This window comes from Jaculus jaculus, chromosome 4 (assembly GCF_020740685.1).
Source record: "Jaculus jaculus isolate mJacJac1 chromosome 4, mJacJac1.mat.Y.cur, whole genome shotgun sequence".
Classification (NCBI taxonomy): Eukaryota; Metazoa; Chordata; class Mammalia; order Rodentia; family Dipodidae; genus Jaculus; species Jaculus jaculus.
The window spans coordinates 15339176-15365788 of record NC_059105.1 but is presented as its reverse complement, the minus strand read 5'-3'; the positions used below and the strand labels follow the sequence as shown (position 1 = coordinate 15365788).

The 26613-nt window shown below is 53.0% G+C and overlaps 1 protein-coding gene across 9 annotated transcripts in view; it reads right to left on the bottom strand.

Moving 5' to 3' along the window:
- Window positions 1-299: 299 nt before the first annotated feature.
- Tns1 (tensin 1) overlaps window positions 300-26613 on the bottom strand; it is a 216371-nt gene continuing 190057 nt past the window's right edge. For 7 of the 9 annotated variants that reach the window (XM_045147166.1, XM_045147169.1, XM_045147175.1 and 4 more), the window contains 11 exons: window positions 21336-21534; window positions 18118-19172; window positions 14653-14739; window positions 13887-14018; window positions 13465-13557; window positions 12408-12485; window positions 8010-8081; window positions 7588-7756; window positions 6857-6925; window positions 6424-6456; window positions 300-4659 (listed from right to left, as the gene is read on the bottom strand). In XM_045147166.1, coding sequence (XP_045003101.1) covers window positions 4515-4659; window positions 6424-6456; window positions 6857-6925; window positions 7588-7756; window positions 8010-8081; window positions 12408-12485; window positions 13465-13557; window positions 13887-14018; window positions 14653-14739; window positions 18118-19172; window positions 21336-21534 — 2132 coding nt within the window. In that variant the 3' untranslated portion in view covers window positions 300-4514. The remainder of the gene's footprint in view (window positions 4660-6423; window positions 6457-6856; window positions 6926-7587; window positions 7757-8009; window positions 8082-12407; window positions 12486-13464; window positions 13558-13886; window positions 14019-14652; window positions 14740-18117; window positions 19173-21335; window positions 21535-26613) is intronic. The other 2 variants (XM_045147168.1, XM_045147167.1) reach the window with 2 other exon arrangements.

Here is a 26613-nt window from a genome sequence, read left to right as displayed (position 1 = left end):
GCAATGGATGATCCCAAACTTGGGACAGAGCCTGCCTGAGGACCCTGGCATCGGGACATGCTCCTGCTTCGACCATGTGAGCTCTTGGATCCAACTCCATGCGTGCTCCTCAGCCACTTGGACCAATCAAATCCTTTTCTGTTCTTCAACTGCTCGAATGTCTATTCCAGCTGAGAGTCAAGCTAAGGTGACCAGAACCAGGGTGGTGCTTGGCCCACCGAAATGTTACCGAAGACTCCACTCTTGCCCACTGCACATTGAGCGGAACCCTGCCCAAACAACACAGTTAGATCACAGCCTGAGTTTGTGTCTAACTTTATCATTTATAAAGCCATACAATGGATGGTGAGAGGCCATGCGGCCACAGAGGAGAGGGGGCAGCATCAGCGTACATACATTCATATCTGGGACATGGAGCATACATCAGGATTTATACAAGGTGGCAGAGGTTACAGGCACAATGATACAAAATATAAAGTATATTTCCATCTATAAATACACAGCTTGGGGACCAGAGGATGCTGGGAACAGTTTTCCTACACAGTGGGCCTGGGTGGCAGGTTGGAGTGGCTGTGGCATAATTACATTTGTTTTGAGTGAGAAGTCAGAAGGGAAAAGAGAAGATGGAGAGACAAGGCACTCACACTCCAACGTGCTCACACACACATGCACACCGGCCAAACGTGGGCCCACATGAGGGTCATGCTGTCAGCACTGATGAAAAAGCATGCTTGGGACATAGCTCTTCTGTGGCCTCATGGCTGAGAAGGGCTCCTGCATAGAAATCAACTGAGACCCTCTGACCATTCAGCCATTTGAAGGGAGAAGAGACACGAAGGAAGAGGTCTGTCAAATCTCATCCCATGCAGCTGGTTTCCTCTATCACCAATGCCAGGACTCCACTGATAGTGGCCCTTTATCCCTTACCTCCTGCTTCTGACCCCTACCTCCAAGTTTCCAAAACAGACTAACAAAACACACACACACACACACACACCACAGACCATAGAACCAATAGTCTTAGGAGCTTAGGCCTGGGTCCTGGGTTGAGGGGTGGACCTAGCTTTCCATCCCTGGGCTCTTTATGGATCCCAAGGGTGGGAACAGAAAAAGGCTGCTTCCCTTAGATAGCAGCATCAAAAGCCAAATAAGCAAATGTCCCAGGAGGCAGGATGGTGGTGGGGAGAAACCTCTGTGCCTTCTCCAAGATACCACAAGGAACCAGCTCTGCTTCCACTTGGGGCCAACTCCATAAGGCTTCTCCCTCCTCAGAGCCCCTTGCTAGAGACACACACGGCCACAGGGCCCCACCCCACCCTGACCTCTCTGAGATTCTCCAAGGCCAGCAGGACCAGAATGCTAGCATTCACATCCATAGCTTTCCAAGTTGCTGGGGAGAGGCTCAAGTGAGAGGGGTCAGTTGGCCTTTCCCAAGCCCAGGACATGATTCTGTCCCTCAAATCCTAGCTAGATGAGGAGTCCAGGACCCCATAGCAGCAGAGCAGGGATTTTAGTCTCCCCAGAGGCAGAACTGCTCATTTTTGTGGTTTTTTCCTCTGAGGTCACCTTTCTATTGTGCTCAGGCCCTTCCCCTCCCCTCTTGCTCCTCACTGAGCCTCACTCCTGGTTGAATCAATGTCTTCCTGTCCTCTTGCCTCCAGATACCAGCAAGAACAAATCCCTGGGCTTTCCTCTGAACAGTCAGAGGGGGCGCGGGCCTAGGCTGGGGCTGGCGCCTCTTTTTGGTCCAGCATTGCTGGGTGGCCATGTGTCTGGCTCCCTATCTGGCCCCAACTCATGTTCAAGACCAAACAGCATTCTCTCTGCTGACACTCAGACTCAACAATAAACAACAGTAAACCAGATCACTTACAAAATAACGAGTGAAAGTGCTTTCTTTTTAAAGGAAATCTTTGGCAAGAACAGATTGCAATATGGACTTGTGTGCATGCATATGGTGGGTATGTGTGTGTGTGCGTGCACGCGTGCCCATGTGCATTAATGTGCACAGGCCCACGTGTGAGGCCCACGTGTGAGACCCAGGGTGGCAGAGATGGCAGTGTGGTCCCCGTGAAGACCGGAGCCCCTTGCACATCATTCTATCAGGAAAGCTGAACTCTCAGGTGCCCACTCCTTCTGGAAGCATGCTGGGAGTGACAGATCCACTTTCCAGTATCCACCCTGTGGCTCCTTTGTGTGGTTCACAGATGACTTGGGCCTGGAGAAGAGGACTGGCCATGCCTGGAAAGGGGCTGTGGTAGGTATGGTTAGGTGGACCAGTGCAGGAAGGCTGACTCCAGTCTGGTCTGGCAGCCTCACTGAGCATTCCAGCCAGGAGGAGACTCTCCGGGGTCGTGTGGCAGCAATGTGGGTATTTACAAAGAAGGGATGAGAAATATCGCCTTCTATCTTGGGAGAGAATTGGGGTTCAAAGGGAAAGGGAGAGGGGGAAATCCAGGCATTTGACTTGAATACCTCAGAAAGAAGGACATTTTGAAAGGACCTCACTCACTTAGCACACGCTTTCAACGTTTGGGAAGAGGAAGGCCGGGGGAGCCTCTGTCTCTTCTTCCCACCTAACCCAGACACTCTCCTTTCCAGCTCCTGAAACACATCCACACAGACATGGCTCCTGGAGGAGAAAACCCCAAGAGATGCACCCACCCACCCGTGTTCCCATGCGCTTACACACTCGCTCAGGCCTCCAGAGATGGGGGCACCGGCCTCACAAATCCAGGACCCTGGATGCTGGGCTCCACTCGATGGAAAATCAACGGCTAAAGGGATGGGACCTGTGTACACCCTCCTTACACCTTAAGCCTAGCCTAGGAAGGCCAAGGCCAGGACCCAGGCTACTCCAAGGATAAAGGCCCCTGTACCTCAGGCTCTACTGACACATTAAAGGGGAGAATGGGGACAGTCTACAGCTGGGCACAATAAAGCAATATGGGAAAATAATAAATATTTCTTGTCAATTTACCTATTCTTTTTTTAACTTTTTCTTATATTTTTTTTATTAGCTTACAGATTCTTTCAGTATGTCTTATGTATATATTATATATATTTATATATCATTACAATGCCTCTCTAGGAACCCCCATGGGGCTTAAAAATGGAGGCCTGGTGAGTTTTCCACCTGGCTTAGAGTCCTTGGGTGGTGGTAGAGGCCTTTCCATGGTCCAAAAGGACCCTAGGCCCTTTGCCTAAGTGCACCCTTCTGCCCGCTGCTCCACAGACAATGTGGGGAAACCAAGGCAGAAGGGGGAACGGTGAGGCTTTGGCATGGTGAGAGGGCTGAGTGAAACTCCTGCAACAGCCCCTCAGATGCTCTGACGTCACCCTGGGAAGCCCAACCAGTAGAGTGACTGCAAGAGTCAATCCCTGAAACGTTTACAGAGAGTTTAAGGATCTGCCTTGGGGCCCTGGGGGAAGCAGGCTCCTGGGATGAGTCAACAGGAGGACAGGGCAGGGCAGGAAGGCGCAGACTCCAGCACCTAGAAGGCATCATGCAGCTATGAGCGAGTCTCAGATAAGGCTAGTGCTGGTGTCCTGGCCAAGGAAGGAGGCTGAGAGGAGGGAGTAAGGCAGAGTTCCAAGTGCTGGCAGGGTGCTTGTCCAGCTCACTGTGAGCCACAGGGAAGATGCCATCTTTCTTGATAGATCTCTTCCCCAAGACTACGGGCATATTGATCTTGACTTCTTCCAACCTAGCTTAATGATGCAAGGGTGGGCATTCCCTCCCCTGCCAGGGCCTCTCTATAGAAAAATGGCCTGAAGATCCCCCCAGGAATGCTAAAGGGCAGCTGCAGGGGCCTGGGAGACAAGGCTCCACTATCCATAATGCTTGAGTGCCTTATAACAGACGGTTTGTCACCCCCGGCCATCCTGTCACCCCTAGCCTACCTTTCTTTGAACAGTGTATTTGTGACACGAGACACAGACAAGCAGAGCTCTTTGTAATTCCGGCAACAGAGGCAGGTATCAGTGTGTGGAGATGACGGTGAGACACACATATACCGACAATACACAGGAGCAAGCACAGGCTGGGGTCTGTGAAACCAGAAACCGCTCTGCCACTTCATGTGGCACCCTGGGCATCTGGCTCAGCAGCCTGCCCTCCAAATGGCCGCAAAATTACTCTCAGCGTGGCTTCTCCTTGCAAAGCAGGTGGGTTAGGGAGATAGCTTTTCTGTTGTCCCCAAATTTAGCCCCCAAACAGCCCGTTCGTTCCCTTTGAGGAGCTCGATCCTCTTAGAGGGAGCCAGGGGAGCCAGGACCTCTGGCTAGTTGATGAGGCTTCTGGGTTTGCGATTCCATCCACACATCTCTTGCTTTCTTTCTCCCTTTCCCCTACCCTCTGCAATTCACTTCCCTCTGCCCATGTCGCACTTTCTTCTCCTTCTCCAAAATCGGCCCAAAGTCGTCTTTCTGGATTTCAGGTGGTCAAGATGCATGGATGCCCTCCCTGCATTCCCTGTGCCCACTGCCCTGGCCCTGGGCACGGGGTCTAGGGTTCATCTCTTCTGGCCAGCATTCAGCATGACCTTGGAGACAAAGTTGACAATGGCAGATGCAGGCTGGTTGGGGTCAAGCTCTGCGAAGAGGTGGCAGGCGTTGTCCGTGGTGCTGCCCTGCTTCCGGGCCACAAAGCCAAAGAGCCTGCGGGGGTAGGAGAGGGGGGGCACGGGTGAGGATCCCAGGCCTGAGAGGACGGTCTGGGCGGGCAAGCTTGCCTCCAGCCAACTGTCTGTCCCAGCCGCCCCCCCCCACCCGCCCCCCGCCGTCCACCACACAGCGGGGACTGGGCGGCACAGAGCGTCTTCACCACAGGGCCCCGTGCGAGAGGCAGGGCCTCGCTTTGTTTCAGGGCAGGTGACTCCCCTTTGTGTGGGGGATGGGTGTGCGTGACAAAACAGGACAGTGAGGGTACGAGGAGACCAAAAGTGTATGATCATTCCTAGCTGAGCATTTTCTAGCTCCTTCCCAGGCCCACCCCAAACCAAGGGTTCCTACGGGATCATAACCTGTCAGGAGACAAGGCACAAGCAGATCCCCCAGCTGCACACTCACACACATACACACTCTCACACACACACACACACACACACTCTCACACACACACACGCTCCTGGCTAAAATGCCCAGAGAATAGGAGGGGGGTAAGGGACCCCACACCTGTCCCCAGCTCCATCCTGTGCCACCAATGGGAGGGATCTGGAATTATCTCTCTGCAAAACAGAGTTAAAAATATGAGGGTAGATAGAGAACAGAATGTGAGCTCGGGGCCCCTCCCAGTCAGCTTGTTGCTAATTAGAGCGAGATGGGGAAATCAGGACAGCTGGAGACAGCGATGGAAACCCCCGCAGCCCGGGATGTACGGCGCCCACGGCTAAAATTAGTCAGGTTGGCTTCGGCCTGCCAGTGTGTATTCATGCACGTACGTACACACACACAACCACAAACACTTGGGTGTGCGCGGGTGCGCGCGCGCACACACACACACACACACACACACACAGGGAGAGAGAGAGAGAGAGAGAGAGGGTCCTGTGCCTCAAACAGCTTTGCTCTCTGAGTCCTGTTTCAGAGGCGGAAACCCTTCAGTAATAGCCGGGAAGCGAAGCCCGGGGACCTCGGGCAATCCTCAGCACTTCCCTCTCAAGGTTGGCTACGGCTACGGCTGCGGCATGGCAGGACGATCCAGGCAGGTTAAAGGAGCAGCTCTGAGCACCCAGAGTGAAGGCATGTCGGCTCTAGCTACTGGCTTCTGCAAGGAGTCGCCTAGCCACACCTGTCCTGAGCATGGCTCCCTGCCCTGTGGGCAAGCTCTGGCCTGCTTGCCTGGCTGGCTGACAGGCTGGCACAGGCATGAAGAGAGGCAGGGGCATGGGGAAGTGCAGTGACATGAGGGCCATGGAAGGCTCCGGTGCCCTCCGCCCCTCACGGCCCCTTCGGAGCTCCCACCATCGGTCAGGGCCAGATTTCGGGCCGTGTATTCTCAAGCAAGGCAGCCTCGCTGCAGGCCACTCTTAGCACTTCTCCTGAAGTGCTCACTCCTTGCTTCATTCAACAACCATTACTGGCTGATGGGTTCAGCCCTGCCCCTGGGAGCCTGTAATCTCGGGGGGGGAGGGTCACCCTCTCCCTCTCCCAAATCAATCTCTCTCCTCCCTCCATACCCATTTCCTCTTGCTAAAACTGTACCTCTCATTTAAGATCCATTTTCAAACGTTCCTTCTGTCCATTAACTGTTCCAATCCTCTCCGTTGCCTAAACACTCCTTTGTTAGTACCCAGATGCGGACTGTATTTCCTTTCAGTGATCTTGGCACACAGATTCCTCACTGCCCTTTCTGTACCCCTGGCCTAGACGCATGCTTCCCTCCCACAAGAGCCGGGGAGGGGAGGGAAAAGCCACACTTACTTAGCAGGGACACCACCCTCTGTCTTCATCCACCTGTGGACAGAAAGATGCTTAGAGTTCACCAGCACGCTTCTCCCCAGGAACCCTACCCACCCTAGCTCAGCCCTTCTGGGGGAAGACAGAGGAGCCCCCACTTTCAGGAGATAAAGCTTCCAAGGCCACAGAGGACACTCCAAATAGAATGTTGTGGCTTGCCTCTCATGTAGAGAAGACACATATCCCAGCTCAAGGATGGGACAGGAGGGATGGGAGAGGGCATTTAGTCCCTAAAAGGGTCTCTATCTATTCCTTGTGGGGAGACTTGACAGGATTCCCAGAACAATGGCTTAAACCCCCCTGGACACAGGAGAGCTTTTGGCTGGGCCCAAACCACACAGGCCTGCGCATGCACACACTTCGGAGTCGAGAGCAAAGGGGCCTACAAGACACTTACTTCCTTTCCTGTGGATCCAGGTCACAGAAGGTGACGGTGTTGAGAGGGTAGTGTCGTCTAAAGAAGAGTCTAGAGGACAGACATAACGGAGCCAAAGTGAGTTCTGGAGTTGCCGTGTTAACTGCCTGCTCCCTTCCCTTCCATCTGGGCCGACCGCAGACCCGCACAGCCTCTCTTCGCTAGCTAATTGGTCTGAGATACTCACACTGGGCCTGAGCCCCATACAGGGGTAGACAGATAAGCCACTGAAATGTGACCCACATGCTAGGGGCTGGGAAGAAACCAGCACTGGTAAATGAGAGATGGGGGACACTGAAGGAGGAAAGAAATGGGCGGGGGGGGGGGTATAAGTAGGAAAGAGCACCATGTGAAGGCCTCTGCTCCTAAAGCAAAGGCTTCTCTTAAGGTGCATTTATAACTACATGCTCAATGCACGCTAATGGAAGGAAGAAGAAAGGGAGGGAGGGAGGAGGGGAATAAAGGAGAGGGGAGAGGAAAAGAAGAGAGGGGAGGGGAGGGAGAAAACATGGGTTAAATCAATGGATGTGTGGATGGGTGGATGCATGGGTGGGTGGATGGATAGATGTGTGGGTGGGTGGGTGGGTGGGTGGATGGATGGATGGATAGGTGGGCAGGCAGACAAATGGGATTAGGGTGGATCAGTGCTAAGTGAATGGGTAACAGCCATAAGTACTTGGATAGGTGGGTTGGAGGAGGTAGATAAGACTTACTTTCTCTGGTTGTCAGTCAGTGTGATTCCCTGGGCAGAGACCTTGAAGTGAACAATGGTGGCGGCTGGCGTGGGATCAGCAGCCAGTGTTTCAGACGTGGCTTTGGAGATGGCCTGTGGCCCAGTGAGTGACTCCATGTCCACAGAGTTGACGAAGAGCACATTGCAGGCTGGAAGAAATGGATCCGAGGAGGACTCACCGGGGCTAGCATGGGTAGGAACCAACCCGCAGGTCTACTTTGTGGGGACAGGTAACAAGGGAACTTCAGGCCAGCCGTGGGTCAAAGCAGCTGTACACAGACGTGTGAACTACCCAGAGACACCTGGATGTGGGAGAGACTTCCAACCTGTCCTTGGAGAATGGGCCAAGGCAAGAAGATAGAAGAAGGACCTGGCAGGGGCCCAGACCCGGGTGACACTCACCAGCTCCTTGCTTCAGCAGGTCAGCGGTTGAATTGGCAGCGCCGGAGCTATCTTTCGATTCATCTGTTGGATCTGAGACAAAAATTCAGTTGGTAATTAAAACTCTAGAGCTGGAAAGAGGCCCAAGTGTGGCTGGGCCTAACATGAGCTCTGCACTTGCTTCGGGTAATAGATACTCTTGCACAGTGGGTCCTGGAGTTGGCACCAGGTTGTATATAGTGACTTGGGGTGCACAGCATGCAGCTGGAGAGCTTGGAAGCCCAGCAGAGCCAGAACCCGGCCCTCCCTGCAGCACTGGCTAAGTTTCTAAGAAAATTGAGGATGAGGATGAGGATGGGGTGGTGACACCCACACATCACTGGGTCTTTGAGATGTCCCATCCACTCATTTTAGCCCAGCACCCGGCAAGCAGCAAGGCTTCACACGGCAATTGGCACTGCTGGTATTTTGCATTGACCTGTCTTTGTACACGCCTGTAAGTTCATTAACACAGGATGTGGCACAACCATCATTTAAAGTTGGCTAAGAGCAGTGTGGTATAGCCAGTCGTAAGTTGTCTGTGCTCTAGAAAATGGTCCCCTGACCCTTATGGTCATGCAAGCCACCCTCATGAAAACCAGTGGGTCACCTCAAAAGGATCTCAAAGTATGGAAGTTGCGCTAGCTGGGAATAAGGGGCTCAATGGGAGTGGGAGAGGGACAAGAGAAAGTAATAGGATCAAAATACATTATATACTTGTATAAATTTGTCCAAAAGTAAAATACAAAAAAAAAAAAAGAACAGAGTAATGAACACACTAGTAGCTTGACTTCACCAGTACATAATGCGTATCTATAACAACACGTTTCTTTTTTTTAATCTTATTTTATTTTTTTCTCAATTTTTAAAAAAATTTTTGTTCATTTTTATTTATTTGAGAGTGACAGACAGAGACAGGAAGAGGTAGGTAGAGAGAGAAAGAGAGAGAGAGAGAGAATGGGCGTGCCAGGGCCTTCAGCCACTGCAAACTCCAGACACGTGCGACCCCTTGTGCATCTGGCTAACGTGGGTCCTGGGGAATCGAGCCTCGAACTGGGGTCCTTATGCTTCACAGGCAAGTGCTTAACTGCTAAGCCATCTCTCCAGCCCTTTTGCTCAATTTTTTAAAACATTTTCCATGATTATAAAAAATATCCCATGGTAATACCCTCCCTCCCCCCCTTTTCCCCTTTGAAATTCCATTCTCCATCATATCCCCTCCCTATCTCAATAAGTCTCACTTTTATTTTGATGTCGTGATCTTTCCCTCCTCTTATGATGGTCTTTATGCCCATGTAGCACCATTTTTATTTCAACTATTCCTTAACAAGAAAAATGGGGGGCGGGGGCTGGAGAGATGGCTTCCCCAGGACCCACATAAGCCAGATGCACAACAAAGCGGCACATGTGTCTAGAGTTCATCCGTAGTGGCTGAAGACCCTGGTGTGCTCAGTCTCTCTCTCCCTTTCTATCTGCCTCGTGTTCTCTCTCTCTCAAATAAATAAATAAATTATTTAAAAAATTTGAATGTCATATACGGTGGATGTGCATGCCTATAAATCTTGGCATGATCAGGAGACAGGGGGATTGTGAAATGAAGGGCAGTCTGGTCTACATATATTTTTTATAGTAAAAAAAAAAAAAAAAAGGTGTATTTAGAATTAACCAGCTGGATCCAGTTTAGATGATCCCAATTTTGTTGGCAACATCCAAAGCATCATAATCGGAAGCCAGCCGGGCATAGGCCTTCTTCTCTCCATCAGGCCTGATCAGGGTGTTGACTTTGGCCACATCAGTGTCATAGGGTTTCTTCACAGCCTGTTTGATCTGGTGCTTGTTAGCCTTGATGTCTACAATGAACACCAGGGTGGTGTCTTCTATCTTCTTCATGGCCGACTCGGTGGTCAGGGGGAACTTGATGATGGCACAGTGGTCAAGCTCGTTTCTCCTGGGGGCGCTCTTCCGAGGGTATTTAGGCTGCCTCCGGAAGCGCAGTGTCTTGGGTCGCGGAAAGGTGGGTGACGTGCAGATCTTTTTCTTTTTGTGGCTGTGGACGCCTTTCAGCTCGGCCTTCTTGGCTTTCAGGGCCTTTGCTTTGGCTTCAGCTTTGGGAGGGGCAGGAGCTTCCTTGTGCGCTTTCAGCCCCATCTTGGCGACAAGCCATATATATATATATATATATATATTTTTTTTTTTTTTTTAAGAAAAGCTTTTAGAAATAAAGTCAAGGCGGGCATGGTGGCGCACGCCTTTAATCCCAGCACTCGGGGAGGCAGAGGTAGGACAATGGCTGTGAGTTTAAGGCTAACCTGAGACCACATAGTGAATTCCGGGTCAGCCTGGCCTGGAACATGACCCTACTTTGAAAAACCCAAGATAAAATTAAAAATAAAATAAGTAAAACCAGAAGAGAAGAAGGCAGATGGGGAGGAGAATTCAGTGTGGTTTGTCCCAGTGCTTCTCAAACTCTGGCACGCAGGCATGTTAGGACACTGATTGCTGGGTCTAAGCAAGAGTCGTTTTGTTTCGTTGTGTTGGGGATTGAATCTAGGGACCCAGACATGAAATGCAAGCACTCTACCACTGAGTTAAATTTCCCAGCTTTCTATCCACCTTCCCCCCATCCCAAGGTAGGGTTTCACGCTAGCCCAGGCTGACCTGGAATTCACTATGTAATCTCAGGGTTGCCTCAAACTCATGGCAATCCTACCTCTGCATCCCAAGTGCTGGGATTAGAGGTGTGTGCCACCACACCTGGCTTATCTACCTTTTTATTGTTAGACAAGGTCTCCCTATATTGCCCAGGCTGGCCTTGAATTCATTCTCTAGCACAAGCAGGATCTTGAACCTGTGATCTGCTTGCCTCAGCCCGCTGAGTGGCTGGGGCCAGACCTGCATCACAAGGACAGGGCTCGGATTCAGTTTCTGATGAGGTAGGACATGAGAATATCTGCATTTGAACAAGTTCTCTGGGTGCTGCGGCAGCTCCAGGACCACACTGTGAGAACCTGTGGTTTATATGATTTAAATTTCAAACAGTTTTGTAACTGCCAAACTCTTACAACAAATTCTGTACAAATTAATCAATGTCGAAATTGTGTGGTTACTAATGTTATTGAAGTTGCATTTGAACTTAAATAACACTGACCAATTATTATTAATAATTCAATGAGCTGAGTTGGATAAATAGAAACTGTTAACAGATACTGGAAGTTTTCTCATCTACCAGGACATAGTCCTCCTGTGACTATCTCCTGCTTCTTGGGCCTGCCCCAGGATGAGGCTTATTCTGAGAACTCAGAGTGCATTTCTTAAAGCCTCCAGAGTATTTCCTAAAACAATCTGGAAAGCCAATTGATGCTGCTGGACTTAACCTTCTTAATGAACTAAAACTTTTTTATTTTTTTTTTTTACATTTTATTTATTTATTTATTTGAGAGTGACAGAGAGAGAGAGAGAGAATGGGCATGCCAGGGCCTCCAGACACTGAAAATGAACTCCAGATGTGTGCGCCCCCTTGTGCATCTGGCTAACGTGGGTCCTGGGGAACCGAGCCTCGAACCGGGGTCCTTAGGCTTCACAGGCAAGCGCTTAACCACCAAGCAATCTCGCCACCCTAAAACTTCTTTTATAAACAAAGAGAGGAAAAGGGAGAGGGAAGAGGGTGGGGAAATGGGGGAGGGGGAAGCAAAAGACAATGGGGGAAGAGGAAGGAGATGGGAAGAAGAGAGGGAAGAGGTGGGAAGAAAGAGCAGAGGATGGCTAGGAGATGGCTTAGCAGTTAAGGTGCTTGCCTGTGAAGCCTAAGGACCCAGGTTCAATTTCCCAGTACCCACATAAGCCAGATGCACAAGGAGCACATGTGTCTGGACTTTGTTTGCAGTGGCTAGAAGCCCTGGCATGCCCATTCTTTCTCTCTCTCTCTCTCTCTCTCTTTCTATCCCTCTTTCTATATGTGTGTGTATGTGTGTGTGTTTCAAATAAATAAATAAAACATTTTAAAAACTAATACTTAAAAAAAAAAAAGAAGACTGGGGAAACGGCTTAGTAGTTAAAGCATTTGCCTGTGAAGCCTAAGGATCCCAGTTCAATTCCCCAAGACCCACGTCAGCCAGATGCATACTATGGCGCATGTGTCTGGAGTTCATTTGCAATGGCTAGAGGCCCTGATGAGCCCATTCTCTTTCTCTCTCTCTCTCTCTCTCAAATAAATTAATTGAATTAAATTAAAATTAGAAAAGAGTGGGGAGAAGAAAGAGACAGGAGGGAGAGGAAGAAGGATGCAGGAAGGGGAGGAGGGAAGGGTAAGGGGAGAGAAGACAGAAGAGAGGAGAAATGGGGTTTTGAGCTCAGGAATGGCCAGCAGGAATGCATGCTTACCTCGACTTGGAATGACCAGCTTGCAGGGCAGGGCCAGTGGGATGACAGAGTGCTGGTAGACCAGGGCTGACAGGGAGCCTGTGGGGCAAGACGGGACAAAGGGGTAGCATGACTGGGGGGTGGACAGGCAAAGGGTGGTGAGGAACCCCACATCCTCTCTAGATTCCTTCTCTTTCTTTCTTTCTTTCTTTCTTTCTTTCTTTCTGTTTATTTATTTGTCAGTGCTAGGACCTGAGCGCTGTAGCACCGAACTCCAAGGCAGCCGTCAGCATCTGCAGTTCCTGTTCTCTCTCTCAGCAGTAGAGCTGAAGCTCGGCCCCGCCCCTCTTAGCAAGACCGAAGGGAGAAGCTGCTCGAGGCTAATCTGCTAGTTATAAGGGGACTTAATAACTCTCCTGGATAGACAGTTCTTCCTGCCACCTCTCCTGCGTCCCTCCAGTGGGGGTGGGGGTGGGGGAGAGCATTGCTCAGAGCAATGCAATAGGTGTATTAGAACGGTCACATCAACCCCACTTCCGTTGCTTCTCATCTATGTCACCTCAGCTAAGTGACATGTACGCGTTTCCTGATGTGTAAAAAAATGGAGAGAAGACCATCTGTCATACTGGACTACTGTGACATCCAAAATAACTTGAGGCACCTAGACAGTGACTTTTACATTGTGGATGGCCAAGAAGGACAGCTGTCCTGATAGCCGTCACTGTAACGTGCTGATAATCAGTTTGGAGGGGCGGGACAAGTAGAAAAAGGAACCTGGTAGAATGAAGGCCCCACGGTACACAGTGCATAACAACCGGAATGCCCCAATAAAGCTGGAGTTGCAAGCGTGGCAGTTGTTCCTTTCCTCTGCTAAAGCCGTGACACGGAGAACTGGCAGAGGCTGGACAGAAGGGAGTCAGGGGGTCAGACCCTGGTGTGTGTGTGTGTGTGTGTGTGCACGCGCGTGTGCACATGCGTGCATGCACTGAGAGAGAGAGAGAGAGAGAGAGAGAGAGAGAGAGAGAGAAAGAGCGCCTGGGATAGGGTTTAGACCATACAGTGGGGCCTGGACACTCACCGAAGTTTGGTTCATTGGGGCAGCCCTTGAGCTTGACTCCTCTGGGGCCCGTCTCTATCAGAAAGTGTCGCACCAGTTCATGGGTCATGTCTCCTGGGCCCAAAAGGAAGAAAAGGAATTGGTCACTTTATTGTTGTGGTGCTTCCCCTCCACTGCTCCCCCGCCCCCCAGCAATGTTTCGTCATAACTTCTCCAAGGAGTAGGAGAGACAAGGAGGCTAAAGCTCACCCTCGCTCCTTTCCCTCCCCACTGAGTCATCTGGAGAGTGCTCCTTGGCTCTGTTGTCAAAAACCCAAATCCCCTCTCCATGGGCTTCTGGGGGGGGGTTCCGCTCTTATGGGAGTCAGGATCCTGCTCAGCACCCGGGGTCTGAAGGGACCAGGAAGTCCCAAGCCTGGGGCCCAGCTAGGAGAGGACTCTACCTTTCTTACTCTGCTGTGTGATGGTTGGAGGGGGCGAAGACACCTTCATGGCCAGCCCATAGGCCCCTCGGAAGGAGTGGCTGTCACGGATGATGAAGGCCCCGGGCTCCTGATCCTTAAGGAGTGCGATGGCTGAGTTGGAAGGAGACAGAAGATATGAATTCAAAATGTAAGCACTCCCAGGGCCCTCCTGGACTGAGAGGGGAACAAATTCCTTTAGGTGGCCAGAGAATGTTGGATGCTCTGCCAGCTGTGCAATCTGCAGCAACTACTCAGCTGAGCCCCACTGCAAAAAGCAGATAGTGTGCGTTTAACAGGTAGGGCTGAATGCCAATGAAACTTTATTTGTAAGCACACAGTAGGCTTGCAAGCTGACCTTGCTCATCAATCATCCCCGGACCCCGCATGACTCACAGACCTTCCTTGAAAACCTGAAGAAAGCCTCATCTCCAGGTTCATGTTCCCAAGTTTTTTATTGTAAACTACAAAACGCTCCCACCTTATATAGTTAGAGGTCTATAAAGTTTCTTATACTCTTGGCAGGCCTTTGACTTGGTTCAGAAAACCCAAGGGTTTGCTGGAACCTTCCAAGCAGCTGCTCTGGCCTCCTCCCTTTATGTGGCAAGTGCTTTTTACTCTCTCACTTGGACCCCAACACCCTTGCTGTGACCACTACTTCTATTCCTGGACCAAGACAGACACGGTAGGCAGCAGTCCACTGTGTCCTCTGAAGGACCACCCAAGCACAGTGTCCCCCTGTACTCACCCTGCTCCCTGGAGATCTCAGGCTTGTACCAATACTTAGAAGTGTCCTGCACAAACTTCACTTTAGCCCGCGTCTCGGGGCTGTTGTCTGAAAGAAGAGAGGAAAGTATTACAGAATGAATCACAATCCCTCCCCTTAAAAAAAAAAAAAAAAAAAAGGAAGTGTTGGCCTGGAGAGATGGTTCAGCTGTTAAAGGTGCTTTCTTACAAAGCCTGGCATCCCTGGTTTGAGTCGCCAGTACCCATGTAATGCCAGATACGCAAAGTGGTGCCTGTATCTGGAGTTTGCTTGCAGTGGCAAGAGGCTCTGGCACACTCATTATCTCTAAATGAATATATAAATATTTTTTTAAAAAAAGAAGCCTTATGGATTGAACTGTGTCCTTCCCAAAAAAGATATATGGAAGTCCTAGCCCCCTAAAGCGATGAGCATGGCCTTACTGATAAAGCAGATTCTTGCATATGTAATCAAATTGAGATGAAGGCTGGATCTGACCAGTGTCTTCAAAATATAACTGATGGGGCTACAGGGATGGCCTAGCAGTTAAGGCGTTTGCCTACAAACACAAAGGACCCAGGTTCAATGCCCCAGGACCCACGTTAGCCAGATGCACAAGGGGGTGCACTCATCTGGACTTTATATGCAGTGGTTGGAGGCCTTGGCATGCCCATTCTCTCCCTCTCCGCTTTCTCTGTCAAATAAATAAAAATAAAATATTTTAAAAGATGAATGATGAAGGCAAAAGTTGGGGTGACACATCTGTGATGACTCATACTGCCAACTTGACAGGATCTGAGATCACCTAGGAGATACTGCCCAGGTATGTCTGCAAGGGAGTTCTAGATTAGGTTAGTTGAAGTAGGAAGGCCAGATGAACTAAGGGCAGTACCATCCCATGGGCTGAGGTACTGGGCTGAGGAAAAAAGACAGAGTGAACACCATTCTCTCTCTCTCTCTCTCTCTCTCTCTCTCTCTCTCTCTCTCTCTCTCTCTCTCCTTCCTGCGACTACAGATGTAATGAGAACAGCTGCTACCATCACTACCACCGTGTCTACCCCACAATGATGAACTGTATCTCCTAGATCTGTAAGCCGTAACAAACCCTTCCTGCATCACACTGCATTTGTCAGGTATTTGATCACAGCAACAAAGACAGTAACTACAGCATCTGCAAAGCAAGGGACACAGGAAACCACCAGCGTGGGGAGATGCGTGAAGACTCATGGAAATAGGCACCCCTTTGGAGCACCAGGAGGAGCAGCAACCCTGCTGACTCCTAGCATCTGGGACATGGGCCTTAGACATGATAGAATACATCTCTGTACTTCTGGAAAGTAACACAACAAGCTAGACCGCCAAATATCAGAACACGGTAGGAGGCATCCAACAGACTTCTCACCAAGGCCCTGCCTCCTGCCAGCCACCAAGGTGGTCCAGCACCTCTTCAGTGGGCAGGGCCTCCTCAGAGCCAGTGAAAAGCTCCGTCCTCTTCATGCCTAGAATATCCTGGGACATCTTTCCCACTTCCTTCCCACAGGTTGACACCCATCTAATATTTTCTCCATAGGCTCCTAGCCTCGGCCCAGTGGAGGGGTTGCGGGCAGGAAGATCCATGTCTGTCCCCTGAAGCCCATTCCCCTCTTTGCCCACATGGAAAGCAGTGTTCTGCACCAGAAGGGCCAAAAGCCACTCTTACCTTCTGACAGATAGACCTAGACTCTAGATGGCAGAAGCACTCGTGACCATTCCCTCTGCAGACTATGGGCTCTTGTCACAGAGCATTACATGGGGTCGGGGGAGCTTGGATAAAATCGAATTCAACTTCAGAATTTCCCCAGAATTGGCCGTCCTCTCGCAGCCTCCTCCCACTGCTAGGACTACAAGTGGCTAGCTCTTAGTCATTATTTCTTTGCGCTCCGAGTTTCTGAGCTCTTTAATCCTAGTTCTTCTTAAAACGCTGAAACGGCTCTGGGGATGACAATCATTGCACCCCATTGCAGAATGCTAGAATTTGTTCTCCCTCTCCACCGCCATTCATCTTAGGCTCCAGAGAACTAAAGGAAGGGAGCTGGAGGAAGAGGAGAAGAGAAAAATCCCAGTTCCACTTGCCCTCTCCTGTCCTCGCTGGCATACTGAAGCCAGAGACCCTACGCGGAAGGTGACGCACAGTCAAGGGTGCAGAAGGGAGCCGTCGTAGCTATGGCAGGATGAGGTCTGTTTCCACGGTGGGCACTTGGGCCGTGTCTCCAAAGGGCAGAGGGGGCTCAGCTCTTTCCCCACCTGGGTGCTGGGTCCCACAACGGCGTTAGCGCCCCTCCCTGCTCTACGTCCCAACCACACTGTCTAAGGAGCTGTTAGAGACGGCTGCTGTCCCACGTGCCTTCCTGTGTTGGCTCCACGGGCTATTTTAGGCAGGGAAGATGGTGGGAAACAGGAAATGCTCCTAGAAGCTCTGCATCTTTCAAGGAGAGAGACTGGGAACCAGATGTCCCTGGTGGGTGGCAGGAAGCTGGGGGGGGGTGTGCAGGGTCACTCTCCATGTCTTAGCTTGGCAGGACCTGGAAGTAACGCTCAACACACGGAGCGACTGGGCACCTTAAGTCCTGCCTAGACTGCATTCGCCTTGGACACACAGGGCCTTGGGACCACTACACCCAAAGCCAAGGTCTTGTTGAGAAGTTGTGGGTCTCTGGAGGCCTTGATCTTTATGTTCAGGAGCCCATCTCTGTGGAGGCAGAGGAGAAGCCAAGGTCTGGAGGCAGGTGAGGAATTCACCATGCAACCCTGCACAGACTTCTGGGAAGCCAGGATATCACACCAGGCTCTGCCAAACCCCCCCCCCCCCCCGCCAGGTCGTGTCTGCCCACCAGACCCCACCATTACTGATGCACGCAGCACTGAGGAAAGCCAGAGCTTCGGTTTGGAAGGAATGCTCTCAAAGTTCTGCTACATCACAGTAACCTTCCAGATATGGACGCCTGCTAAAGATACTTCCACCGTGCTCGCAGGGCACCTGTTCGGGGTTAGTATGGACCTGGCCGGGAAGCCAGCTCTGCTACCTAGGAGCTGCATGACGCTGGCCAAACGACAGAGCTCTACAGGTCTTAAGTGTGCTCCTGAAGAAAACGGGGTTAATGGCACTCACTTCACCGGGGGGGGGGGGGGGGGGCGGGGACCTAGGGACCCTAAATGAGATAGTCAGTAGCTCAGGCTGGCACCCGACATGTGCTCAACCCGTAGTGATCATGGTGCTGGTGATCCTAATGGCAAATTTCTATCCTTACTTCATCCCCTTCGCCACAGCTGCCACCCCTAGCCATGTGTTGGAAATGTACAAGGAACCCAGAGCTCGAGAGTCAGTTATCCAGCCAAGGCTGTCTGTCGAGGAGTGGCTGGGACAGACACCCTAACTCTTGGGCTCAATTTGTCAGCGGGACAGGTAGAAATGGACAGGAAAAGACACACCTGGCATTGAGTACTTGGAGAAGTCAGGCAAGGTGTGAGAGAAGGAGACAGTGCTGCCCCCACTGGTGACCGGAGAGGAGGACACCTTCCCGTTGAGGGTGGCATAGTTGGGGAGGCTGCCCGCCCGGTCCCCCACTGACATCCTCCGCTTCTCTGGCAAGGCTGGCGTGGGGCTCCCTTGCCGGAAGGCCGCTGAGTCAGGCGAGGGTGAGGTGGCAGGGCTGCTCAGGCCCGGGTAGTAGGCAGGGGAGACAGGGAAGGAGGGTGTGGAAGGAGCCTGGTAGCCGGAGGCACTGCTCTGTCGGGACAACGTGGGTCGCCGGTCCTCTGGAGTCGAGTAGCCACCATAGGCTGCGTGCCTGTCCAAACTAGGGCTGCCGGGAGCCACGGATCCGGATCCACCCAGGTGTCGGCCCAGGCTGGGGCTCCCGGGACTGACGACTGCATTGCCGTGGAGACTGGAGACCAGGCTGCCTTGATGGGCCCCAGGGTGCCGACCCAGACTGGGGCTCCCTGGAGTGGTGGCCACGTTGCCATGGAGACCTGGGACCTGGTGGGTCCCTGCTGGGTGGCGGCCCAGGCTGGGGCTCCCAGGTGTGGCCGCTGAACTGCTCGGGTGGCCGGAAACCGCGTTGCCATGGAAACCAGGGCCTGGAGGGCCCATCACCTGGCGGTGACTCAAGCCGGGGCTGCCAGGGGCTGCCATGCTGGGGTTGATGGCCCTCCGGCCGAAGCCAGGACTAGGGGGAGTGTTGGTGCCCACTGTCCTGTGGCGTGCTTGGGGACTCCCAGGCAACGTGTGGACGCTGGCGGCACTGAACTGAGGACGGGCCTGGCTTTCCGGAGAGGAGTTGAGCTGCTGAAGGGAGTAATCGGGGCTGCTATAGCTGCTGCCTCCGGTTGGAAGGGGTGAAGAGTTCTGGTAACTTCTCTGCACGGCAGGGCTAGGCTGCCCCAGGCTGCCGGAATGGAAGCTGGAATCCAGCAAGGGCTGGGTCGGTGTCCGGGGACCCTGGTCGCTGCTCTCCCCGGATGGGAAACTGCCCACAGAAGTGCTAGAGAGAGATGGAGAGAATGGCCGGTAGAGAGGTCAGTGACGGGTGGACTGTCGCTTGAGTACTCAGCCTTCCTTCAACCAGTAATAGTGATTAAAAAAAAAAAAAAAAAAGCTCCACTCCCAGTATGGAGAAAGCTTGGGGCCTTTATACATTACCACATAGAACCCTTAGAAATGAGACCGAGGCTCGCAGGGGTTAAGCAGTCAGCGCAGGACCACAGAGCCTCTAGACACCAGGTCTCAACTCAGCTATGTCTGCTTCCAGAGCCCACATTTCTCCACTACACCATGGCGACTCCTGACCATTAGCCAGAGCAACGCAGTCACAATGGAAGCTCCAGGTGGTTGTCCCAGCAAGGCCCTCGGCATCACCTCGACTGAGATGAGGCACCTGGTGGCGCACAGGAGCCCCGGGGCGGGGAGGGTCCTGACACAGGGTCCCCGGGGACAGAAGGCTGGGTAGGCAGTGTTCTAGGGCCAGGCAAGAAGCCAGACAGGAAGAAGGTCAGGACACACACCCGAACGGGGCCAGGGTGGAACGCCACTCCCAGAGGGAATAAAACCATTCTGAGGGGGAAGACTGGGCAGGGAGGGCTGGCTGCTAAGGCAAAGTTCTGAAAGATTAATCCCAGAGGGAAAATGCAGTTTCCGGAGTCTGAAAAAAATAGAATAAAAATAAAACCAGCCCTGCACAGGGGCAATTTGGGTGAGAAGCCACGGCAACACTCCCAGTGTCTCGAGCCCATGGTGGCCATGGTAAGCATGGCCAGGGCAAATGAAGGGCTGCCTGTGCTTTCTCTCAGGGACCACCCCCTCTGCCGGCACCACGCCTTAGAAATAGTGCGGCCTGTCTCCTGCACTGGTGCTAGAAAGAGGGCAAGGTGGAAAAGGCAAGGGGCTCATACCTGTCTTGAGGTTTTAGAATCTGAAGGCAGAGGAAACATTTCTGCTCATCTGCCTGCCTGGCACCCCCCCTCCAGACTGGGCAGGACTCAGGGTTGCACCAGTGAGTAAGGATGCACAGCAGACTGGCAGACTAGCCCCAGTAAAGGAGGAGGGCTGGAGAGCCTGTAGGTTCTGGGGACCCCAGCAAGGGGCGTGTGGGCTGCAGAAGGGATGCGGAGCGGTCTCCCCTCCTGGGCTACTTCCGGTAAGTGTGGTCTGGTCCTATTCCCTCCCACCTCCCCCAGGCCCGGGACTCTGCCTCCAGGCCTTCACGGAGCCTCTCTTGACTTCTGGTCGTTGCTTTTCCCATCCATGGCATGAAATCTCACTCCCACCCGCCCTCACAGCTACTCAAGGTACCCTAAATATGGGGCCTCCCTCTACTGAGCCCATGGGAGGGGCAGTTCCCAGCTCCCTACCCAAAGCCAGGCTTCCCTCCCAGGGCTCTGGAGCTCTCAGAGGGATGTCAATGTCTCTCTGCCAAGATGGCCCTCCCTCAGAGGTTGCAAGCCCTGCGTTCTCCCTCCGCCTCACACCCTAGTCTGTCCTGCTAGCCTTCCAGAATGCTCTCCCTCCTTCATCACTCCCAGGACATCCTGCCATCCTCTGGGCTCCCCAGCACAGCTCCAGCCTTCAGAATCCTGTGTTTCCCTGGGCAGAAGCAACGGCTCCTGCTCTGAGGCCCAAGCGCTCGGCTTCCCATCCAGCTCTGGGCTCACACGGCTCTCCTGTCATGAAGGAGACACTCGGGTGAGGGAGCAGGGAGCCACGTGAGCTCCGCACTCACAGCTGGGAGCTGAAGCCATTTTCTGCCACTGCTCAGCTAGCGACCCTTTGAGCTTCAGCTTCCTCCGGGAGAAGCAGAAGCCTGGCTCTCGACACTGCAGAGCGGAGCAGAGACCTGCGCGAAGCTTTGAGCAGAGCGCCCAGCACCATGCACGCCAGCGGTCACCACTGAGAAGCTGCAACTGGGAGACAGACTGCACCTGCTCGCGCTAGTGCCCATCACTTAGTAGAACTGAACACGGTCTAGGAATTGCAAATCATTTATTTCTGGCTTGACCTAAATATGACCTCAGGGGCGCTCTCCCTGCACCTTAAAGAAGTAGTTTGCAAGGCGTGGGGCATCAGTCCACCATGCAGGGCAGATCCCATGGGGCCTCATCCTGTGCCCCAGCCCCTGCATTTTCATCCCGGGCACTCCCTCCTGGCTTACCTGTCAGCACTGAGGATGGGACTGCTGGTGGACAGAGGGCTGGGGGAGACAAAGGAGCCACCCAGGGTCCCATTCCTCAGGGGAGTCTCGTGGCTGTAGGCCTGGGCAGCTGGGGCACCAAAACTCTTGGGCTCAGCATCCTGAGCTCGGGGACCAGCCACTGCAGTCCGTGCCACGGATTCTACATAGCTCCGGGGCTCTGAAAGAACAAGGGGACAAAGACTGAGTGCAGAGTCCCCTGGGTGCCCACCCAACTTACCAAAAACGCAGCTCCCAGAGTCCAGCCGAGGGGTGCGGTGGTGCAGCAACAGTGCCCCACACCTGGTGCTCCTGCCTTCCATACTCTCTCCACCCGAGGCACGTCTCAACGAGGGCTAGCTCCCAGACCTTCCTGGCCCCCTGGGCTCAGCCTCCACATGCCCACCAGCATCTTTCCCTCAAAACCCGGACACCGCCCATGGCTGGCACCTCCTCTGAGGCATGTCATTTGTGCGGCCTTGCTGCCTGGTCCCAGGTCCTTCCAGGGTCCCCAAGTACATCAGAAGCCGGTGGCTCCAGCGTGGAGCCAGAGCCCCTGTCTGACCTTACCTACATCTCAGGAAAAGTGCCCAGTCCTCTCTATGCCCAGCTCCCTCACCTAGCAATGCCCAGTGTCAGCTGCTGTAGACTCACTCACACCCTACCCACTTCTGCCTCGCACTTAGAATTCCTCAGGAGACTGACCCGGAGAACCAACCACGTGCCCAGGCGGAGCTAGACATTCTGTGCCCACTCTGGCTATTCTGAAGCACTGGGCCCTATGCAAGGGGCATTCATGTGGCATTCCACCTGGTGTTCAAAGTAATATTGGGGGAGGCAGAAAGGCAAAGTGACAGATGAGGAGACTAAGGCCTAGAGAGTGAAATGACACAAGCATGGCTGGACCCAGGCCACCTGATGCCCAGTCCGGTGCCTGGCCATGCCCCCACCCCAGATGCTGAGGCCATCCCTGAAACCAGCCTGACAGACAAGAGGAAGCAGGGCACTGGCTTTCTCCAGGAACATGATCAGAGATGGACACCTTTCCTGTACCCTGTGATCCTGGCACCACCGTCACCTCACAGGAACAAGGCCTGAGCACACACCCCTGTTGGCACACCTAGGGCACATCCTAAAGCCAGCCTGGGAAAAGGTGCTCTCCTGAGGTGGCCAGGTGTGGCAGCCCTTGGGGGTCAGGTGGAAAATGGTCTGAGTCCTTGCCTAGGTCCATCAGAAGCATGAGCCTAGGGTTGAAGGCAATAGCAATGAAGGATGGCTCCCTTAATCCAAAGGAAAGCTGTCTTGGGAAGGAGGGGTGTCACCCGGAGTATTACGGGACCACACTCCACAGGAGACTGTGTCCCCAACATTCTATACAAAGGCCTCCCTGAACACAGTGAGAAGATGTTCTATAGGCCAGGCCCTTTGCACAGCGCTCCTGGTGGCCTGTCGTAGGGGGCAGGGCAGGGTATCTGGAAAGAGCAGGTCCAGAGGTCTATTCCAGGTACCATAGGATCAGCCATCTGGGGTACCCCTAAGCTCAAGTACAGGTTGTTGGCAGAGCCCACAAGGCTTCCCTCAAGCAGCCCCTCAACTCACCTCATGGAAACCTCAGGCCAAGCGGATATGGAAAGCCTGGACTCTGGCCACTAGGGCCCAGCGCTGTGGAGCTTGAGCGGCTGTGAGGTCTCGTGACCTTGCTGACCTATTGCTTTGTCAGGACAGGTAGCAAGCACATGGCTCAAGTGGCCGTGTGGGTGAGGAGGACTCTGTCGTACCTATGCAGCCCTGCAGATGTTCCTAGATGCACGGCTCAGCTGTGTCGTAACAAACTAAAACGAGGTGGCAGGCAGATGTGACCGGCTGCTGTGTCCTGACCCTGTCTCCTCCGCCCAGACAGGGAGAGCAATTTGCTGGGGATACACGGCCAGCCAGGGCAATGGACAGCAGCAGACAGTCTCTAAGCTCACGACCTAAGTTCTGGGCATCCTAGGGGGCCCTACAGTCTTACACAGACATCAGGCCATGAGCCAAAGAAATGCCAATTTCATAGGGCCACCCTTAATGACAAAAACAGCCAGCAGTTGTATGAGGAAAGTAAGAGTCAGAGAATGTAAGCACCTCGAGCTGGCCACATAGCCAGCATGGGGCAGAGGGGGCCTGCGAACCCCGTTCAAGCCCTCGCTTAACCATAGTCCATGTGACCATCCAAAATCAGGACGCTTATGTTCTTGGCGTCTTTAGTCTTAGTACCACAGCCCCTAAGCCCCTTGCTCTATAGCTTCAGATAGCTTTGGCCTTTGCCTGGGGGGCAGAGGGAGGACTAGCAGGAGGTAGAGGAGAAGATGGGGGACGGGATGGTGGCTCATGGTCCACCCAGGGCCACAGCTTAATCCCTTTCATTCCCAGATTTCCTGGCTCCTTCTGGCTGGGTGGAGGCCGCTCCCATTCCCGCCAGGGAGCCACAGGCCTTCACGCCCTCACTGGTATGTACCCAAGTTTTTCAATCATCCATTAAATTCGCTTCAGTTGCTGGTGGAAAGCGCCACCAGGTTCTGCCAAGATCTTGACCCACACAGCTGGCTGGCTAGCACCGCGCCTTACACCGGACCCTCCGTGTTCCACCAGCAGGAAGCGAAACGCAGGCCTGTAGTTGGGCGCAGAACCGCTTCCAGGCAGCCTGGCCACCGCTGACTCTGCTTGCCCAAACAGAGTAGCTAGCCACTGTGCTTCCCGTCCTCGCCCCGATCAAGACACAGTGGGAGGGTAGGTGACACAGGACCGGGAGGCGGGGCACTAGAAGTCCTAAGGGGTCAGAAACCCTGAGCTGGCCAAGGTCCCACTGACACCCCCTTCCTCAACCCCTATGGCTCCTCAAACACAGAAAGCCATGCGCAACCTCAAAGGTCTGGGGGTCTAAGCCTAGGGAATGGTCCACTTCCTGGACAGAAGCAGTAGCCTGGTGCCCACCACAGTGTCGCAGACAGCCCTGTAGTCCAGGAAGCTGAGGGGACCAAGGCCCCTCAGAGACCAGCCCCTACTCCACAGTCACGTGCCCTGCTCATCATGACGGACTTCCTCCTACAGTATCCATCATGGCCAGTCAACTTTTCCTACCACTCCAACCCCAAATCAGACCTGACAGGCCACCTGCGCCCCTCAGGGAAGGCCCCTGTTTCCTGAGTTCACAACTAGGCTGCTTCACTGCCCAGGGGCCAAACATCACTTTCCACAAGCTTCCAGACTCAAAGCTCCATGGAGAAAATGCTTCCCCCTTTCTGTCTATGCCTTGGCTGTCTGTCCACTTCCCAGCTAAGGACAAGAGATCTGCACTTCCTCTTCCCATCAGAGCCTCCCTGGGGTTCAGGCCCCACCTGCGCAGCCAGCACAGAGTGATCTCAGAAGGGCCAGATCCCTCCAGCTCTTGCTAGTTCTGGTGGGTTCTGTGCTCATCTGTGACCCTTGGCCTCCCCTCACCCTCACATGTTCCCTCCTGATGAGGTCTTCCTCCTCCAGTTCCCCAGGGAGCAGCTGACCCACAGGTCATAGAGCCAGGGAGGGGTCGGAGAGGTGGGGCCAGGGAGGGTGCTGCATGGAGAACATTCCAGAAGCTCAAACCCGTTCCAAGTGGCTGTTGGCGGCTGAAAGAGAGCAGCTGGAGGCACTAGAGGACTTGGCTCCTCAGTTGGGGCACTGTCAGCTCTTTACCCACAACTCAAGTGCATTTCGCCCTCCTTGCAAAAAAAAAAAAAGTCTTGGCTGGAGGAAAGCCCCCGAGTCCTGTATAAGTAATGACACACGGGGTGGGGTTGCGGGGGACTAAATGCTGGAACACTTGTCTAGCATGGAAAAGCCTTGGATTTGACCCAGTCCACAAACATTAAATAATGGAGATTTAGGCAGTAGAGGAGAGAGAAAGGTAACTCAGATGGACCCATGAGCTGTTCACACGCTCCTCTCCGAGGCCCAGTCCTTCCTTCCTACACCAGCAGAGCCCCCTGTCTCACGGTGAAGTCTCTTCTCTCCCCTCCTCGGGTACCTCACTCATCCGGAGACCCTCGGTGCCTAGCACAGAGCCTGGGACATGACAGACTCTCGATAGGACTGTACCATGTTGCCCTGCCCTGACCTCTCAGAACAAACATCAGTGAGCATCTTAGAGGAGGGACAGTCCTCAGAGATGCCATGTCTAGTCTAGTCTTCCTTGTTCAACATATCCACGTGGAATCACCGAGGCGAACAACAACTGCCATGGCCCCCACCCTCCTCACCATGGCAGGCTTTCTTCTTCTCCTTCCCTGTGGGAGAAGGGCATGAGGTGCCCACGGCCCAGGGTGTCCTGTTCAGATGCTGAAAGTGCCCCTTGTGCCCAGCAATGGAAAGGGTGGCCTCATCTGCTGACCTGACATAGGCTCTTGGGTGGGTCCCTGACTGAATGTGTGGGCCTGTTCAAGTCATTTAACCCCTCCATGTTGGTACAGTGGGGTTCCTAACTCCTTCCTTCTGTTCTGCTATCAACAGATGATGTGGCAATGGTCCCATGTGGACTGCTTGAGCCTGTTCAATCATAGTACACACATGCACACACACACATGCACACGAGCTTATTTTGCACACCAGTCTGACTTTTCAGTTCCTTGAAAGTAAGTGAGCAGTGACATGTCACCCCAGTGCCTTTGAACAAGCCATTTCCATCTGCTCTTCTTCCACCCAACTTCACCAGGTCAACATGGCTTCCCTTCACGTCTTAGCTCTTGAACCCAGGGCATGTTCTTTGCGGTAAGGCCTCATAAAGCCGTATGCCTTCCCTACAGAACACTTCATGAATAATTCTGGTTCCTGTTCTTGAAAATGTTCTACGAGATTGAGAACCATATCACATATGGCCTATTATATCCCCAGTGCCTGGCTCAGTGCCTGCCACAAAACAGGCACACAAAATAGTTATTGACTCAATCCATCAATGGATAAAAGAAAGCATGAATATATTTAGCACAGTGGCTTGAACAGACCAAACATCCCTCAAATTCTTCTTTTCCCCAGCTGAAGAATTCTTCCACTGATCATTTTTCCTCACAGTCTCTTTTTCTGAATTTCCCATCAAAGTATCCACAGAGACATCAAGCACAGCTTCCAAGGGTCAGTGAAGAATGTGGCCCGGGCTGACCCAGAGGTGGCGCCTGAGTCAGGAAACATGGAGCTGGCTATCCAGGCCTGGCTCCCTGACCTCACAGCCCACTCCCACACTAGAATCCCAGGC